Source organism: Miniopterus schreibersii (assembly GCF_964146895.1).
Source record: "Miniopterus schreibersii genome assembly, chromosome: 4".
NCBI lineage: Eukaryota > Metazoa > Chordata > Mammalia > Chiroptera > Miniopteridae > Miniopterus > Miniopterus schreibersii.
In genome coordinates, this window is record NC_138105.1 from 6,039,979 (window position 1) to 6,059,913 (window position 19,935).

The following is a 19,935-nucleotide window of genomic DNA, read 5'->3' on the forward strand; positions in this document are numbered from 1 at the left end:
CACGGCATGGGCTGACGCTGACTGACGTCACCTGTGGAAGCACTTGCGCAAATGTCTGTTTATTTCATGGACTTAAAACCCACGTGCTCCAGAGATGCTGTGCACGGTGCACTCACTTCTTCCCACCCGCACAGTCTGCAGGCCGCCTTCCCGGTTGCCTGGGAACGAACCGCGGGCAGAGCGCCGTGGTCCCCGCCTCTGCTCTCCTCTCCGGCCGCCCAGCCTTCCCTTCCCTCCACCTCCAAACGCAGGAACCTGCCGGCGGTTGTTCCTGTTCCTTCAGATTTCCCGTTTCCAATTGCCCCTGACTCCCCCGGGCTGGTTTCCCTTTCGATTTCCTCGAGATTGCGGCCTTCTCGCTGCTTCCTTCGCACTCCGGCGCCGGCACTCCCCCCACCCGCGCCTCTGCCTCCTTCCCTGCCCGCCCCCACGGACACGCACAGCCCTTCGGGGCCCTTGGGCGCAGAATCGCTCTCCTCCCGCCTGACAAGCCTGGGCTGGAACTCGCCCACCTTGACTGGGCGCCTGGCGCGCCTTAGGGACCGTCCTGTTGGAATGAAGCGGCCCTAGGAGGTCGCCCAAGTTCTCCCTCCCGCCCGGTTTTACCTAGTGTGAGGGTTGGTGCCCTTTCCCGACTTTCTTACCACCCTCTGACCCAGGGATCTCACAGCGCTTCCCCAGCGCCCGGGGACACGTGGGTGCCTTTGTCATTTTAGGTTTTATCACCTTTCTACCCATCATACAAGTTAACGCTAACTTGTAACACTAATTTATATCTTTGGTGCCCATTGTTGGTACCATATGCTCTTCAGTATTTAGAGCTTTTGCTATTCAAACTGTGTTCTTCCTGGCATTTTTTTTTTCGAGAGAGACGTGGATGTGAGAGACGTGGATGTGTGAGAGAGAGACGTGGATGTGAGAGATAAACATGGATGTGAGAGAGACGTGGATGTGAGAGAGAGACATGGATGTGAGAGAGACGTGGATGTGAGAGATAAACATGGATGTGAGAGAGACGTGGATGTGAGAGAGAGACATGGATGTGAGAGAGACGTGGATGTGAGAGATAAACATGGATGTGAGAGAGACGTGGATGTGAGAGATAAACATGGATGTGAGAGAGACGTGGATGTGAGAGAGAGACATGGATGTGAGAGAGACGTGGATGTGAGAGAGAGACATGGTTGTGAGAGATGTGGATGTGAGAGAGATGTGGATGTGAGAGAGACATGGTTGTGAGAGAGACGTGGATGTGAGAGAGAACCGTGGATGTGAGAGAGAAACGTGGATATGAGAGACGTGGTTGTGAAAGAGACATGGATGTGAGAGAGACGTGGATGTGAGAGAGAGAGAGAAACATGAATGTGGGAGAGGCACGTCGATTGGTTGTCCCCCCTCTGTGCCCTGACTGGGGCTGGGGATCAAGCCTGCAACCGAGGTACGTGCCCTTGGCTGAAGTCGATCCCAGGACCCTTCAGTCCACGGCCTTCTCTCTAACCATGAGCCACACCAGCCAGGGCAGGGCATTTTTTCCTTAAGTACTCTTTTTAGAGCTATTCCATGTTTGCACCAAAATTGAGAGGAAGATACAGAGATTTCCCATCTGCCCTCTGACCTCCCGTGTCGGCAGCCCCACCAGCGGGGAATTTGTCAAAGCTGATGAGCCACAGGGACACATCCTCATTGCCCAAGTCCACAGTTTGCATTAGGGTCACTCCTGGTGCTGGACTTTCTTGGGTTTGACAACATGTCCCTCCCACGGTGTCGCACACAGGAGCTGACGCCCGAGTGCCTGTGGCTCTGCCGGTCCTCCCTCCTTGCACAGTTACCTGCCCTCGGCTGTTTTTAAGGACAGTCTCATGGTCAGTCAGTCACTCTGAGTATCACGAACGGCACTGTCCTTACCAGAAATTGTGATTATGTTTCTGATAAATATTTTGTGATCCGTATTTAATAATAAAAGGGTTTCCCATTATCTCTCAAAATCAAAACACTTCAATGCTCTTCTATATTCAACTTTTAATATATATTTTAATGGAAATTTGCTCATTTTCATGATCTCTGCCAATTTTTTTATGTTGTCCATTTAACCTATTATTAATTATTGCCCTATGCCGTTTTGGACCATCGAAAATCCCTTCCTCAACACCACTGGCCACGGACTCTTTCCTTTGAAATGTTATAGAATTTCCTGTCTGTATATATGTCTGTCATCTGTATACACGTATATATTTGTGTGTATGCCTATATAATTTAATCTGTCTGTATACATGTATGTATATGTGCATATGTGTGCCTGCATGTGTATATATGTGTGCATATGTGTGTCTGTATGTGTGTATGTGTATGTGTATACATGTATGTATGTGTGCATATGTGTGTATGTGTGTCGGTATATATGTGTGTGTATGTGTGCCTGTATATGTGTGTGTGTCTGTATACATGTATGTATGTGTGTATATATACATGTGTTTATTTCTATACATAAATTCCATTGATTCTATTGTTTTACTTCCCCTTTGCAGTTACATGGTCTCCATAGAAACATCTTTTTATCTCTCATTTAAATATCAAATTTCATGCCATTTTTGGTTGGTTCCTCACTTCTACCACCACCCTAGGATGTCACTGAACGCCTCCCTGTGAGTCCCCTGGACAGTGAGACGGCCACAGCTCATCACGTATACAAGCCACCTGTCAGAACCAGCCTGTACCTGGGCGGCCTGTACATGGACGGCCAGGCTGGGGCCTGAACCTGCTTTCCTAGCTGCCTCTCAGGTGTGGCCATGCTCCTGTCAGGACAGACTGAAGCTTTATAATTCACAAAGCATTTTTTTTAAACACACGTTATCTTATTTCACACACACAGCAGCCCTGTGTTGTAGGGCAGCTTAAGGTCCTAAAATTCAAGATTGTGCTGACGTGCCTGGGGTCGCAGAGTTGAAAGGATAGCAGAGAGTTCTGTCCTGTGACCTGGCTCTTTGCTGACACCTTTATCTCCCATTTCAGACATAGATAGAACCCTCCTCTCTCCATCCAGGCAACTGGATCCTTCAGTCCCATTACCCACCTGAGCTGATGTCTGTGGCTAGGACATAGTACCCAGCTGGGGCTCCATGCCACGTGTGGGCCACTCATGAGGTGGGGTGACATGGGGGCGGCACCTTAGAGCCAGGTGCAGTGGGAGGTGTCCACTTCCTCCAGGAGGAGGCCTGTTCCCAGAAGAAGGGGGCAGAAGAACCAACACTTGTCTGCTTGGTCTTGCCCTTGGCTTCCCAGCACACTTACCCCCCTCATGTTCTTCTGAAAACACCCTCTGACCTCATAGCCCTGCTCTGCAGCTCAGTGTCTCCCAAAGGGAGACAGCTAGTCAGAAATTAGAGCAGCATTTTGCTGGACACACTGGAGAGCAGGGCCCAGGGGCCCATGTTCCTTGGTCCGCAGGCATGCCTGCCCCGGGCCCTGCCCAGGAAGGTTCCTTCTCGTCCAGGTTCCTCCATGGGTGCACTCGGAGGTCCCCGGGCCTGCCCTCCTGGGAGACTCTGGCTCAGGGTGCCCATGTTCTGTAGGCACAACAGAGTGCCTGGCATTTGCTCTAGAGACTGAGTTATCCCAGTGCCCATGGGCATAAACTCACTTGAAACTTAATTCACTGGCAGCTTGAATAGCTGCCAGTCCATGTGGTTCCTGGGAGTCCTGTTGGGTAGAAACTATTGGCTGAAAAATGTATCACATCTGTGAACCTTGTCACAGCCTCTTGCTTCAGTCCTGTGGTAAAGAGTTGGGGCTCAGCAAGTCTCCCTAATTTTGGGAGACGGGCCCGTGGCGGTGAGGCAGAGCTTCCGCCTCCGGGCAGAGCTGTGCCGTGGTTCGCGCGCCTCACCGCGGAAGCATCGCCCCTTCCATTTGGAGGACATCTCGGAAATGAACCCCCCATTTCTCAAGCTCTTCCGTGAATGTTATTCCTGTGCCCCCATTCTCTGCCTCGGCTTGAGTGAGCGTTAGCCTGAGGCAGCAGCTTCGACAGGGAAACAATTACCTGAACCCCCGAAGGGCTTGTATGTCTGGTTACTGGAGGAAACAGTGTTACCAGTTTGTGATTCGCCCCTTTCCCACTTTCAGGTACCACTGTACCAGAACTTGAAGACAGTGGGCAAGACGCTGATTTCATAGATTTTTTTGAGACAAGTGCCGCATGCTCTGTGATCTGAGACCCAAGGGGGGTAGCCGATAGTTTAACCACGCCCTTGGCTGCCCGTCACGCGGGGCCGCTTCTCAGCGTTGGGTCGGGGTCGCCGTGGCCCCAGCCCCCACTCGTCAGGCGGTCACTCCCAGTGCCGCCCGGTCAGTCTGAGGAAGGAAACTGGAAACAACGGGTGTCCCCAGTGGCTCTTCTCAAGGTCCTCGCTTCCGAGGGCCGTTTGCTTTGGTTTCCATCTGTCCGTGCAGTGCTGAACTCTCCCGGTTCCTCTGTGTCCCATCGGAGGTGCTCCAGGCTCCTCTCCTGTGGAGGCACCCTGTCCTCGCTTTCTCGGTGCCACCTTGTCTCTCTCTGTAGCAGGTGTAGGCAGCTATGTGTCTTCAGAACCCAAGGCCTAAATTCAAGCCCTGGTTAGTAGCTGAGTGACTGTGGACAATCCTGGACTTATTTAACTCTTCTTAGTCTTGTCCCTGGAAAATGGTCTAATAGTACATGCTATGCCTTCCTTTCGGGTCTGTTTTAAGGACAGGATCAAGTGCACCATACAGGAAGGCGTTTATGGGGATACATTTCCATAAAATTCCAGTTCTGCTCACTTCTCACCACCCTGAATCACACAGTGCTGCTCCGTGTCTCCTGCAGCTCCTCTTAATAGTCTTTCCTCACAGCTTGAAGATCTGCGTCACGTGAACATTCTTCCTGCTGGTATCACATCTTCTCAGCGGGATCTTGGCCCTTGGAGCCCAGCCTTTCTTTCCTCACTTTAACTGTCACATGCCCTTGGGCCAATTGTGAAGACAGACCTGAGGTTACAGCAGTTTTCTTTTTACAAGACAACATTTTGGTCTGGTTTTCTTAGCACTCAAACCAGTCTCCTGACTACAGCTGAGCCAGGCGGTTTCTGGAGCCCCCTGAACCGTTCCTGCTGCCTCACGGCTCTGTGCCTTCCCGTGGGAGCTCTTGGCTCGCAGTCAGCCCCATTTCCTCCCTGCCAGAGCTCCCACTTTCACTGGGTGCCAGTCCTGGACCCATGGGCACCTCACCCTGGGACATTTATAAGGATCAGTTACAACGTCTCCTCTGTCCGCAGCCTCTCCGTGAAGACGCGCCCAGCCCTTGGCTCTCCACGTGGAGTGAGACCCAGGCCTTCCCAGCATCCCTCGTTCTTTCCCTCCTGGCTCTGTTCCCAGAATCCGCACTGGTTTTTAGTGAAAGCTTCTGGGTGGGAATCTAGGTCTTAGGGCTTCCGAACAAGATTTCTTTCTTATTCAGAACCAAGAGTGGGTTTATGAATGTAAATGAGGGCCGAGGCCTGGCCTTCTGGTGTGCTTAGAAACAAAGGCCAAGTTGATGGAAGGACAGACTTTCTTTACGTAATTGAATTTATTGGGATGACACTGGTTAATAAAATGATGAGTCTCAGGTGTACAATTGCACAGTGTATCACCTGTATATTGTGTGCTCACCACCCCAAGTCAAGCCTCCTTCCATCACCGTTTCCCCCCTTTACCTTCTCCTCCTGCCCCCACCTCCCTCCCCTCTGGCAATAAAACCAGGAAGATTCTGGGACCAAACAGGTCACCTCTGCAGCCAAATGTGAAATGAGCTGTGGTCAGAGTAGCAGTGGTCTCCTTCTGCACAGGGTTCCTCGAGACCCCGAAACGTAGGCAGTGGCATGAAGGACACCGGTGGCGTTTGAGCTGCCCTGGCTCACGTCCAACTTGACTTGCGTTGCAGGAGGAACAGACGCCTCTGCACATCGCCTCCCGCCTGGGCAAGACGGAGATCGCCCAGCTGCTCCTGCAGCACATGGCCCACCCGGACGCGGCCACCACCAACGGCTACACGCCCCTGCACATCTCCGCCAGGGAAGGCCAGGTGGACGTGGCCTCTGTGCTCCTGGAAGCCGGAGCCGCCCACTCCTTAGCCACCAAGGTAAGGGGTGGCCCGGACGGCAGAGCAGTCCTGCTCTGCCACGAACACGGCCCCAGGGCAGATTTCCATCAGGCCTGTGAGTTCTTTTTAGATCCGTTTCCCGAATGATCTCAGGGCCTTGGGAGATCATGTCATTTCTGCAGCAGGGATGCCGGCGTCCCTCCTTCTAGTGAATGCTGGGTGGTTTCTAGCACAGCCACTGGCTCCTTTAAGGAGGCTTCCACCAAGCAAGCCCTTGCCTTCCCTTCCCGCCGTGAAACCTGGACTGTGTTCCAAGAGGGAAAAATAAGATCCCCAGATACCCTCACTAATGAGGAAGAGACAGTGGCGTTAGGTTGTCAGTTCTGTGTTGGTTAAGGTTTTAGTGCCACCGAGACGCTCACATTACTTCGTCTTGACTTTCCCGATGCTCGTATCTGCTTGCACCCCACTTTTGCTCTCCAGCCTCTTCCAGCAACACCCCTGTGCGGTACCTGGTGTCTAAACAGACCTAGCTGGAGAGTCACTTTATTGGGTGTCACCTTATCTAACAAAAGACATACATCGGCCTAAATTTTACTTATGTTCAAACTTTGTGCTGGGCAGTGATTTTCTCTCCACCTGACACGTTTGACTTGGATTCCCTGTTTGGATGTGACTTAGAAGAAAACAGGAAACACTCGGCTAATGGGAGCAAAAGAAACTGGACTAGTGGAGAGGGTAGGAAGCAGACAAGGTAAAACCCACAACAGGTGAATTGTTTGCAGGCAAAACACTGCCCACAGGTACCGCAGTGACTCAGATTATTAGAGTTTTTCTACCTGCTCAAAGCCACCGGGCGCAGTGCTGCGCCTCCGCAGAGGCGTTTCCAGGTGAGAACGGACCTGTCAGCCGGAGGAGCAGCCCTCATGCGCGCAGGGAAGGAATCACTAATTATTCACATCTGAAGAGTTGAAAGTGTTTTAAAATCCTTTTTTAAAAATCAGAAACTAAGCAACAAACATATAATAATAATAGTAATCATCATAATAACTTACAAGAGACTGGGTGATTGCCGCATGAGATGAAGGTGATGGAAACTCAGACGTGTAAAACACAGAGTAGAGCATTAAACACAGCCCCCGGCCCTCCAGCAAGTTTTGGGATTTAACACTATATCTAAGGCAATAGGACAGGAGGGCTGTTTAGTGGGAGGACGTGTGAGACAGACGGTGGGGTGGACGGGGCCCTGCCTAGGGGCGGACACGAAGCCTCTATAGATCCTGGGGGTCGGTGAGGTCCGGGGGAGATCACACAGGGACGAGACAGGCGGTGACTCAGGAGATGGCGGGGCCGCCCCGCTGTGGCTCTGCGGCGAAGATCCTGTGCAGTTTTGTCTGATAGGAGTTCCACGTCTGTAGCGGCTGGGTCGCCATTCCAGCAGGACTGCAGCGGGAGGACTTTTCTCTTCCTCGCCACGCAGTTTGTCTCAAGGAGTTTCCTTCCGAGCGCCACCCGGTCTCTGGGTGGCAGGGGGAGCAGATGTCGCTTTAAATGGGTGCGTGCAGGAACGAGGAGACTTCCCATGTTTGTCCCACACGCGGGGAAAGCAGGATTCACTTTCCTCCCAGGAGTTATTAGTACCACATGTTCAAAAAGAAGCAAAAAGAAAGACAACCTCCTACTTGAAACCAGAGCGTGGTGACCTGTGCAGGGGCTGCACTGCTTCCCGGGGCGCGTGCTGGGTTGGGAAGGAGCCGGGGATAGGCCACACCCCTGCCGCCCACCTGGCGTGTTCCCGGCGTGTTCGCTGTGGGCCGTGCCAGGGCTGCGTGGGCGACACGGTCTGTCCAAGATGATGGAGTTGAGGTCGCGGTGTGGGTCTGGCCGTCCTTGAGATCTGAGTCCAGGGACACAGTGTGAATTACAGGACAGGCGGGAGGCACACAAGACATTGAATCCAGACAGAGACGTGTGGGAGAAGGGTCTTTAAGAAGACGTGGTGTGTATAAAAGTCTGGTGTCCATCCGCTGGGGCAGAGTGTTTTACAAGAGGAATTTTATGCAGTGGGGGTCTCCCTCCTGGGAAAGGGGTGACAGGCTGGCAGGGGCTTCTCAACCATGAGCATTTTTTGGTTCTATCAACCATTTATCTTGCTACTTCTGCAGAAAATACAAATTGATGGAACCACCAAAAATTATTTTTTTTTACCATGGCCATTGAAATATCCTGAAACTTAAATGAAGAATTAGGAATTCAGGTCTTACGAGAAGGAGAGAGAGCTTATTGTCTCAATCCCACTAATTTTAGAGGCAAGAAAAAACAGGCATTTTTTCCAGGCACAAATCGGAGCCGTCTCAGTGACCTGGGGCTTCTACACACCCTCCTACGGAGCCACAGTCAGTTTCCAGCTCTTAAATTCTTTTTGTTTAGTCTGAGGCAAACTCTGGATGGTGAAGTTCACTCTTTGGCCTCACCCTGTTGATGGTGAATGGGGGTTAATGCTGCCCGCGTTTTCCCCAAATGGCGAGTCAACATCGTTTGCTTCATATGTTAATAAGTGAAAGCAACTTGCTGGTGGTCAGGCAGACAAGCACCTCTCTCTTGTTCACGTTTCAGAAAGGGTTCACGCCCCTGCACGTGGCAGCCAAGTACGGGAGCCTGGATGTGGCGAAGCTGCTGCTGCACCGCCGGGTGGCGGCCGACTCCGCGGGGAAGGTACAGCCCAGCGTGGGGCGGGCGGGATTGCTTCCACCCGAGGCCCGTGCACTCGGGCCAGGACTTGTCCTCGATAAGGGGAGTCCCTGCCGGGCTCGTGTCCTAATTGTCACAGAGTGTCTCAGACCTCACTGCAAACTCAGCAGCTTCCCCAGGTCTGGTTGTTTCCAGGGTAAAATCATTAGGTAGTTGCTGACTTCGATTCCTTTGCTCCTATTGACCATATTAACTAATTAACTTGGACTTGAACGATACTGGTCCCCACCCCTTCTGGTAGCTTCAGGGCAGCTAATACCACGTACTAACCAGGAGCCTACACCACCCTCTGCAGAATGGCCTGACCCCGCTGCACGTGGCCGCCCACTATGACCACCAGGAGGTGGCCCTGCTGCTGCTGGAGAGGGGCGCGTCCCCGCACGCCACCGCCAAGGTGAGGGCCGCAGGTCTGCGGTCACTGGGACCCTGCCATGGGGCTGGGTTGATTGGCTGGCGTGGAACAACCCAGCCAGCGCTATGGCAGCTTCTGAATGAGGGAAACACACCAGCGGCCAGCGTGCTACAGCAAGGCCACGGCACTGTTTTATTCTGTGCTGCTAACGCCACACCTGGGGTGGGTAGCACTCGGTTCCTGTGCAGCTCGGGAGCGATCCGGACCAGCTGGTCCAGCACAGTCCCCTCAGTGGAGAGGGCTCTGGAAACGGGGTCCTATCCAGGTAGCTGAAGGAATGGGGAAGGTTGGCCTGGAAAAGAGAAGAGCAAAGGGGGGTGTGAAACCCCCTCCCGGCAGGAAGGGTCGTGTGCAGAGGAACAGGCTGATTCCACGTTGCTCCTCAGGAGGGAACCACTCTTCTAGGGCCAATGTGAAGGTCTGGGCCTCGCGTCCGTCTGTCTCACAGTGCCCTGCAGGCCCTGTGGTGCCCAGTGGTAAAGATTGGGGTGCGTTGCGTGGAAACTTGCCATTTACCATAAACTCGCTTTTAGCTTTTCTGTTGACTTCCTCCCGAGATACACATCAGGGCAGTTGCTGAGCTTGCTATGTACTCGATTTTGTTTGTGGTTTAGAATGGCTACACTCCCTTACACATCGCTGCCAAGAAGAACCAGACGCAGATCGCTTCCACGCTCCTCAGCTATGGAGCCGAGACGAATGTCGGGACCAAGCAGGGCGTGACCCCGCTGCACCTGGCCTCCCAGGAGGGGCACGCGGACATGGTCACCTCGCTCCTGGACAAGGGCGCCCATGTCCACACGTCGACCAAGGTACCCAGCTTCGCCTTAGCTTCAGTCAGGAGCCTTGCAGATGAGTGCACACAGAGGCCATTCTCGGGGGACGGAGCAGAGCGGAGGGTGTTGTATGGGAGACAGGGCATCTTACAGAATCCAGGGCCTCTGGGTCAGCCTGGGGCAGGAAACCGCAGGAGCCAGGACAGGCTCATGGTGTAGGGCTCCTTCTCACGCCTCGACTTTTCCCTATAAGTCGGTTCCAGTGATGTCCCTCTGGGGTCTGCTTTCTCTGCTCCCCTAAGTACCTGCCCTGTAACTCCCAGGAACTAATGTCACTGTCAGTCCTCACGGCCATCCTGCCTGCTGGTCCTTGATTCCAAAGTCCAGAGAGGTGACAGTTCCATCTGGGGCTGGGGCCCTAAGAGCTGCTTCTGCCTGCTGGTCCCTGCCCACCACTCAATCCTTCAGGCCACTGACCTTCAGGGGCCCCTGTGCGTGGGGGCAGGGAACCAGTGAAACAGATTCCTGAGCCCACTGCAGCCTGGCTTGGGTGGCGGCGGTGGTCAGAGAATCGGTCATTTCAACCTTCTCCAGAGAATGGCCCTCGTGGACACGCATATTAACTGCAGTAGAATAAGAATCTGGACACGGGGAGAGGATTCCCTTCAAATATAAAAATATGTTGATTTTTACAAGTACATGTCTATCTCTGCACCTGTGTATCAGCTCTCCATGTGCTAGCTACTATCATCTGCTATCTGTCACCTGTCGTCTGTCATCTGCCTACCTACCTCTCTATCTAATCTGTTTCTGTCGTCACGTGTGTACACCCACTGAAGCCAGCTGCAACTGTAAAAGTACCTTGGGTATTAAGCAAAACCGACAACAAATTTCCCCATTGCTTTAGAAAAGCACGAATCTTCTTTCTCTATTTAAGACCAGCTGAAGTCAGTAAGTTCATGCTCTCCCGCGATTGCTTCTTGAGTAACCATGACACACACTGAATAATCAGATGAGATGAGACGCCCCGGCCCTGAAGTACAAAGCCGTTTCCCTGCGCCGCAGGAGACTGTCCTCTCTGCAGGCATAGGTTCCCGACCGGCGCATGGCTACAGAGCGTGAGCTTTGGAGGACACGGCTTAGCTTCCTCGGCCTCACGTGACTGCAGAGACAGGCCTGCCGGTGTGAACTGGATGTGAGCCGGGGCGAGGTGGTGCCGGCTCCAAAATGCATCCGCCGCCCAGTCGGCAGCGGGGGAGTAGCGGCCGAGGCGGGAGGAACAGGCCGAGCTGCAGAGCAGCTCCACGGGGCAGACTCTGGAGGGCTGGGAAAACTTCCTGGCACGCGAGTGGCACCCAGAGAACACCTGTGAAGTAGGCACGTGATTTAGGTTTTAAAGCTGCTCTTTAAACTTCCTCTGCCTGCTGCCACGTGCCCATTGCCGAGGCCGCGCGACGCCGTGGCTGGGTCGGCCCCGCGCCTCCTTCCTCGGCCCTCATCCTGATTCTGAACTGTGCTCAGCTGCGCATTCCACTAAATAAATAATCACTTGATGTATATATGTCAAGCTATGTAAAACTGGCCAATTGATGATGCCGTACAGAAAGGATGGGGTGGCTTTTAGCATTTAGAGGATCCCGGAAAACAGTGCCTTTGTGGTGGGGAGGAAACCATTCCGAACTCATTTCCTGTAACTGCATTTTTGGCACCGATGTGATGTTTTGTGGCTGTAAAGTGGACTCAGTGGTCATTAGGTTGGTTATTTTGGTAAGTAAGTAGACTCAGCAGGAGCCGGATGGGCTGAAGAGACTGTTGCCGGGAAGCATCTTCCCTGAGCTATTTTAACATCTCAGGTCAGATGTCGGTGCCCAACGTAGGAAGCTGGTTTGCTGTCAGTCAGCAGGACCTGTCCTGGGTGGAAAGTCATCGTAACTTGGGGGCTTTGTCTTCGATTTCAAAGTGCAGTTTCTGGGGAGAAGCTGTAATTGCAGGACCTTTTCAAGACGGGATATTAGGGACAATGCAGCATATCTGCTCCGTCCAGTGTGCCTCTGCCTCCGTTCTCTCTGCAGAGTGGACTCACGGCCTTACACCTGGCCGCCCAGGAGGACAGGGTGAATGTGGCTGACTTGCTCGTCAAGCACGGGGCTGACCAGGACGCCCACACGAAGGTACGGGGCCCCTGCCAAGTGTGGCCGGTCCTGACCCGGGTGACTCCCAGCTGCCACATCGGGTCACCCAAGTTCATGTCCCCTCCTCACGAGTCTGTTCTGGATTCCCTACAACTGTCCTGCTCACAGACGGTAATGGGTCCCCACGGAGCTGGAATCCATCAAGAGGGACAGAGCAGAGATCCCAGCCCTGCAGCCTACACTGCCTGCTCGCTATGGACATGGCTCTGCCCTCACTTTGTCAGGAACCCCTCAGACCCACCTCAGCTGCATTTCCCCCATCTCTGCTGGGCCCTTTCTGGCCTCCTCTCCTCCCTGTTTTCAGATCCCACCATTTGTGACCCTGTCTCAGCTCTTTGTCAGTTTAGTGACCCACATGCCTGGTCTCCTTTGCTGGCATGGGGTCCTTATATTCCCCATCTGCTGCCCCACATTTGTGTCCACGGATGCACACCCACTAGGCAATATCTGTACAGTAGGTAGAGTGTCTCTCACCCGCAAGGCCTCACCAGTGACTGGCCGCTTGCTTGTCTGTTGTTGTTTGTAGCTTGGTTACACTCCCTTGATTGTGGCCTGTCACTATGGAAATGTGAAAATGGTCAACTTCCTTCTGAAGCACGGAGCCAATGTCAACGCCAAAACCAAGGTAAGTGCGGTTCTCACACATTTCTTCTGGCAAAGGTTCAGCCCGCGGACGCTCGTCCTCTCGCCGTAGCACACGCCTGCTCTTCTTTCAGTGTCCAGAGTGACTGTAACGTGGTATGTGCTGTGGTTTGAGACTTCTCCTTCTGACACCTCTGACAGCCACGTGGTTGGCTTCAGAGCTTCTGTGTAAAGTCAGGGAGCTGACACGGGCTGGCATCACCGCAGCACATGTAGGTTCCTGCTGGGACATCTGCCCCTCTGGCCGTGGCCCCTCCCCTGTGGAAGGAAGTACAGACCAGGACCTAGATCCCGTGCCATCTGCTTTTTAAACTGATACTCATGAGATGCATGCTCTGGGCCACATATATGTTACTTACGTGTGACTGTGTATGTGAAGTCACCTAATCCCTGATAACCTGGAGGTCACATGTCATTGTCATGACTGTTTCACTGAGCTCATGTAACCTGTTTAAGGTCACAAAGTAGGAGTCAGCAGAATTGGACTCAGACCCGGGCACCATGGCTCGGGCCGGGGCTAGGGCTCCCACCTGCCGTGGACGTGCCGTGAGCACCGCTGCTGCAGGTCACACCTTCCACACGTGCACCTGAATTGCAGCAGCCTCGTGCACACGCCTCACGCCCCGCCCCCCGGACATTACTCCTCGCTGTCCAGCCTGCTGCCTCCTCCTTAGTGTCCCCCCAAGTCACCCTTTCCCACTTTCCAGCCTCCATAGTGTGACCTGACCTAATGTAACTTCCAGGTGACACCCACCGCGTCTCTACAACTCCTCACTGCCTCCCAGCTCCTATGTCCCCGTCTTGCTCATGGCCTTCCCTCTGCTAAGCTTCTCTGCCCCTTAACTGTTTAAATCTTATCTTATCTGAACCACACCCTCCGCAGTGTTTCCTCCGACTACTCGAATGTTTTACAATTACCGTGTCCTATGAACAACAACAGTGCTTTTTAAAGAAATTCACCCTACGACATTTTTATTAGTTGTACCTATTTCAGTCTGTGTTTTGTGGTGACGTGTTCTAAGAGGTGGTGTACGTTCTAATCACCTCCTACTCGCCCCTCGGGGGTGGGTCCCTCGCTCTACATAGTAGGAGGTAGAAGCAAACAGGACACACAATGAACCTTTAAATTCATTTCCTTTTCATTAAAACGTTTTTTCTTTCTACCTTTTGACCCCTGTTACCTCTTTCTCCCACTGCCAACCCCTTGCCTTTGGCAGCTACCAGCCTCTTCTCTTATCTGTGTGTGTGGTGTGTGTGGCGTGGGGGGGCACCGTCTCTATCTGTTCACCCCTTCATGGACCCTTGTGCTGTTTCCATGTCTTGACCGTTGTGAATGCTGCTGCTGTGAACCTGGTGCAGGCATCTTTTTGTTGGTGTTTTCATTTTCTTTGGATAAATACCCAAAAAGTGGGATTGCTGGGTCCTGTGGTAGTCCCACCTGTGATACTTTGAGGGCCCCCACCCTGTGGCCGCACCAGTTACAGTGCCAGCATTCCTGCCGGCTGTGTCCCGTTTGGAGTGCCCGTGGCCATGCTCAGGAAGGGGCACGTGGGAGGCCTGGGTGGCAGTTCTCATGGACCGAGTGGAGCTGACTTGGCGCCACCTGCTCCTCCCGGGGCAGCTGAAGGGCCCTGGGCAGCAAGGCGAGGCCGAGCGTCATGGCCCCAGGGAACCACCTGGCTGCAAGGGGAGAGAACCCCACGGCAGAGGCACTGCTGCCCCGGGCAGTGCCCCCCGCAGCTCCAGGGAAATGCACGGGGTGGGTGGGGCGTGGGTCAGACGTCCCGCCCTTGGGCTCCTCGTGAGAGCCTTTCGGGGACACCGACATCTCCAGGTGCTGCTCTTTAGAAACAGCAGGTTCCGGAAGTCAGTCTCTTTATCTCCTCTTAGAAGCAGAAACAGTCAGGCCTGTACAGAGGCATAAGCAAATGAAAATCACTTTTTAAATTATAAACACTATTAACGTTGGAGATTCAGAACTTCTTTCCTTTTTCCTTGAATCTTCACCCGGGGACGTGACTGCGTTGATTCTAGAGAGGAAGGCAGAGGGGGGAGAGGGAGAGAGTCATCGGTCTGCCTCCAGGATGTGCCCCAGGCAAGGACGGACCCCAGGTATGTGCGCTGACAGGGACTGAGCCTGTGACCCCTCAGTGCAAGGACAGCAGCCAGCCACCGAGCCGCCCGGGCACATGCAGGGCCTGGCACCTGCCTGCAGCAAGAGCGGTGCTGCCAGGAGTCTCGAGCTCTCCTGACACCGGCGTTGCGACGGAGGTGAAAGGTCCCCTGAAGGCTCGGGCGCGGGCTGTGGCGCTGTGTTGCCGAGTCGTCACACGAGCCTCAGGCTCAGACGTGGGTGCGGGGGCCCAGGGAAGCTCCTGAAAGGCAGCAAGGCCCTGAGCTGTGGCAGAACCTGATGTGATGTCACCACGCATTTTTAAGTGACAGTTGTTGAGTGGTTACAACATCGGGAAGCCATACATCCCACTAGATCAGTCACTTGCTTCCCTGGGGTTTGATCTGCACTCAAATGGACATTCCATTGAGAGAAAAATCTCATTTTAACTTTTCAGGCTTTAAAAAAATGAACGGTGTCTATTTTATTTGCTTTTGGAAGTAAATGTATCTTTCATGATAGATACACACCTCAAAGGATGTCCTTTTAAGACACACTGAAGATTTTTTGCGTAGAGTGACATTTTAGAAGAGTGTTTCCTTCCGTGTATCTCGTGTGTAACCATAGTTACTACAATTGCTTGGTTGCTTTGAAAATGTAACCCTAAGTATTGCGTTTACTACTCAAGCCTTCATGACTTGGTATAAAAATTTGGAAAAACGAACTTGCTTTATGGAACTGTTAGCCCCTTAAAATTAGAATGAACCCCTGTAGCATCAGTTTGAGGCAAACATTTGAGTAGTTTTATGATAATTTGCAAAGAGAGTTTAGCACTTGAGCATGTAAGGGGTTGTTTTCTTGTAAAATGGACTGTAAAGATCAAGGGCTCTCAGCGAGAAAGAAAAGCCATGTTTGCTAGCATTTGCCTATAGCCTCAGATAAACTCATGAAAGATGCCACGGTTGGGATACTCCGCTCTTCGCAGAACTGGGTCTTGGCTGTTTCCATTTGTAAATGGGATGGTGGCGGGTCAGGGGTTAGAGGTGCTGGCTGTGGGTGGGTTGCCGGGTCTGGGCTCCCAACAGGACGGGCCAGGGTGGCGGGTGGAGCTTCAGCCAACGTTCTGCAGAAGCCTGGGGGCTGGCTAAGGCTTCCCTGGAAAACACGGTGTCCACACAGTGTAATGTGAGCTACTGAGGACAGGAGTGTTTCCTCTGCGTCATGGACTTGGGGCCTCCCATCAGCACCCAGGGGTGATCAGTGGGTGCTACCGATGCTGACGAGGTGACAAGACTCGGCTCGTGCAATATTTGTAAACACAGTGGAAAGGAGCAACATTTAGGAGAAAACACTGACCTCCTTCATGCTCCTCGAGTGCCCACGGATAACCTGGTTGGGGGCAGCGTCTTTGTGACCATTTAGTTTCCTGGGTTCCTGGGTCATACGCTGCTCCAGACTGACAGCCTGTGTGCCACACGCGTGGTACAGCCCTGGACAGAAAGCCACAGTGGCAGCAGGGAGGGGCGTGTGGCGTTCTGTGTGCACACAGACTCATGCAGATGGGGGCGCAAGCTGGTGCTGGTCACGAGGCGACAGTCACACCGGGTCACAGGGACAGGTGCTCTTACAGGTTTAAAGGACAGTTACTCAGAGCTCCGACCCCAGACGAGTGGGTCTGACACAGATGCGTCAGCTTTCGTCCGGCGAGGTGGGTGGACGACAGAGTAGCCTGGCCGTTTGGCCAGCGGCTGTCATGACCTTCTACACGGGATCTGACTCCAGAGTGGCTGTGAAGAAAGGACAGTTTTGTTACCTGTGAAATGGGGAAAAGTCCCTTTATTCTGCCACGTGTCTGCCCATCCAGAGTGTCCGGAGCGAGGCTGGGCCCTGCTCACCTCTCAGCTGGTCCTCCCTCTGTCCGGAAGCAAACTCAGGCCAGGTGGTGAAAGAACCTAAATGTAAAGACTGCTTTTCAAAGTGGGCCTCCTGTCCTCCCGGGGAGAGGGGCTCTCAGATCGACTTCCGTAAAGCCAGCCCCCGGCCAGCGGTTAGGAGGCCACGGTGGCCGGGGACAGCAAGGCTGTGTGACACTCTGCAGGCTTTGGGGACAACATTTCCCCTTTTTCCTGGGGCAGAACTAGGGTGGTGCTCCTCACACGTGGCCTCCGGCTCAGGTTTCCATGGAACTGCCCGGACACAGTAAGAGACGCCCGGTGGCGAGTCTCCCTTTAGTTTATGGGGCAGAAGGTGTGCAGGCGTGTTTGCTGCCGAGAACGGGGCTCCTGGGGCGGCCGCCCCCGTAAACAGCGCCGTCGTAAGTAAGCCCGAGCCCAGAGCGCAGAGCGCAGGCTAACCGCCTTCTCCCCTCCTCCTCTGCCCGCCCTCGCCTCCAGAACGGCTACACGCCCCTGCACCAGGCCGCGCAGCAGGGCCACACCCACGTCATCAACGTGCTGCTGCAGCATGGAGCGCGCCCCGACGCCACCACCACGGTAAGGCCCCTCGCTCCCGGCCCCTGCCCCCGCCCGCGGGGCTCCCTCTGCAGGTAGTGCCCTGCGTCGGCGCCGACTCCTGGGGACCTGAGTGAATGATGCCCACAGTGTCCCGTCCTCACAGCCCTGCTCAGCCCTGGAGGCTCAGCCTGTGGCGTCTTCCATGGAGTCCATCCGGCTCGCGTCTGGTCTCCTCTTTTCCCGCTGCCTCTATGTTCCCGGCATTATTGTCTTTCCCAATGAGCCTGCCTCCTCACGTGTCTGACAGCTTCAGTCTGTCATTCTGCCCAGGAAGTTTCAGACTGAGCAGAACAGGGTGTCACAGTTCCCACCCCTCCTGAAATGAGCCCCGACCTCAGGACCCAGGGCTGGCTGGGCCACGGCTGGCGGGAGGCCCAGCTGGACTCGGCCTGGGGAGAGCCTGGCTGAGGTGGCTGGAGCTGGGCCCAGCCCCCTCCTCTGGCCTAAACCTGGCTCCAGGGACTTGGATCCATTGAAATGTAAACTACGTGGTGAGATTCCGGGGTCCCCAGGGCCTGCGCGGAGCCCAGCTGCTCGCTGGTGCCTTAGCTGCACAGGGCTCCTGCACGCTGTCCGCAGGCTGACTGCCGCAGGGGCCGCCGCCCTGGGGGCCGCGAGCGCCTGGCTGTGCTGGCGGTTGGAGGCCTCCCTTTCCGGGCGCAGGGCAGCCCTGCGACGGGGTTGACCACCCAGGGGTTAAAGCCGCAAGTGCTTCTCATTAGGGAAAGGAGCAGATGCAGCTTGTTGTGTTACCATGGTGACCTTGCTGGGCTGGAGAAGTTACCAAGACACATGCAGATGTGATGGTGGAAACGAGTGACTCCCCGGCTGTGCCTGGCGTGGTGGAGGCGCTGGCTCACGCAGGCGGTGAGCTCACCGGCTCTCTCTCTCTCCCCCCTCGCCTCAGAATGGCAACACGGCCCTGGCCATCGCTAAGCGCCTGGGCTACATCTCGGTGGTGGACACCCTGAGGGTCGTCACGGAGGAGGTCACCACCACCACCACGGTGAGTAAGAGGCGCCGGGGCTTCTGCTCAGCTCGGCTGTCACGATGCAGCCGCCTTCCCGAACGCGGGGTCTGAGCGTGTCGGGGCCGCGTGGGTGAACTGTGGCGCGGCGCACGCTGAGGGCCCGGCCGCGCTGCTCCGCAGTGCGGGCTCGAGCGCCTGCAGTCCAGCACGCCCGTGTGAACTGTGTGGCTGGTTTTAGTTCCTTTTCTGTGACTGGCTCCTTCTTTCTGCCGCTCTGCCCTCCTGCTGTGGTTGGGTGGGACCCCAGCTGCTGGCCGAGTGGCAGGACAGGCCCCACAAACTTCTGGTCCGAGCGGGGGTGACACAGCCTCAGAAGGACCCTGGTCCCTGCTGTGCTCACGGCTGGTCTGAGGGTGTCCCATGAGAGCAACTCCTCCTCACTTCCTTTCCATTTTTTATTACTTTTTATTCAAAAAGAATATTGAATGTGCTTCGTAGGGAAATGGTCTGCGTCTTGACGAGTATGTATTTGAAACAGCCACCGTTTTGCACGGACTTGTTAGTGACCGCTGGGTCTGGAGGACAGCGGCCAGCGGAGTGCAGAGGGGTGACCAGGGTCCTGGTGGCCCTGAGCTGTGCTGAGCAAAGCTTGGGGTCCCTCGGGCTGTTCTGTTTGCATCAACTTGTTGGTGACTTTTCTGAAGCTGCGACCTGCAGCTCGGTGACTTGTGTGTATCCTAGTGGACAGGTGGGCGGTAGGGCGCCAGGTGCTGTAGGGACAGTGGGATCAGAACTCCGCAGATACCAAGTCTGCAGGAGGTTCTGGCACTGGCCCGGCCAGGAGGGTGCGCGGCCTTGGATCTGGCGGGAGGCGCGAGGAAAGACGGGTGTGACGCGCAGCGGTGGGTGGAGCGTGTCCTGCGTGGAGGGAGGGAGACCTGCTCCTGGGCGAGAGGGTGTGTCCAGACGCAGGAGCATCGCATCGCTTGTTTTCTCCAGCAGAGCTTAGGGCTGGGGGCACATGTGCCAGTGTTTTTAAGGATTGTTTTTAACCCTCACCGGAGAATGTGTTTTTACTGATTTTAGAGAAAGGGGAAGAGAGAGAGACATTGATTAGTTGCCTCCCATATAGAAGGAACCCGCAGCCTAGGTATGTGCCCTGAGCAGGAATCAAACCCACGACCTTTTGGTGCACGGGACGACACCCCACCCAACTGAGCCACCCCGCCAGGGCTATTTTTAAAGATTTAAAGTGAAGTTTCTGTAAGAAATTGTGTAGGAAAAAAACAGGTCTAGCTTCCACCTCGCACCAGCCCTGAGCCAGCCTGTGCTGCTGACTCCTCCTGGCTTTTCCTTTATGGTTTCTCGTACCGAGGAAGTGCCCAGCCCTGGCCAGTTTGGCTCAGTGGTTAGAGTGTCGGCCTGCAGACTGAAGGGTCCCGGGTTCGATTCCAGGCAAGGGCATGTTG

General features: G+C 54.5%; 1 protein-coding gene across 26 annotated transcripts in view; it reads left to right on the top strand.

Annotated features, from left to right (window-relative positions):
• The window catches only part of ANK2 (ankyrin 2), a 328,593-nt gene that overhangs the window by 242,615 nt on the left and 66,043 nt on the right, over nt 1-19,935 (top strand). For all 26 annotated transcript variants that reach the window (XM_081134240.1, XM_081134246.1, XM_081134245.1 and 23 more), the window contains 8 exons: nt 5,939-6,136; nt 8,714-8,812; nt 9,144-9,242; nt 9,875-10,072; nt 12,109-12,207; nt 12,755-12,853; nt 17,377-17,475; nt 18,404-18,502. In XM_081134240.1, coding sequence (XP_080990366.1) covers nt 5,939-6,136; nt 8,714-8,812; nt 9,144-9,242; nt 9,875-10,072; nt 12,109-12,207; nt 12,755-12,853; nt 17,377-17,475; nt 18,404-18,502 — 990 coding nt within the window. The remainder of the gene's footprint in view (nt 1-5,938; nt 6,137-8,713; nt 8,813-9,143; nt 9,243-9,874; nt 10,073-12,108; nt 12,208-12,754; nt 12,854-17,376; nt 17,476-18,403; nt 18,503-19,935) is intronic.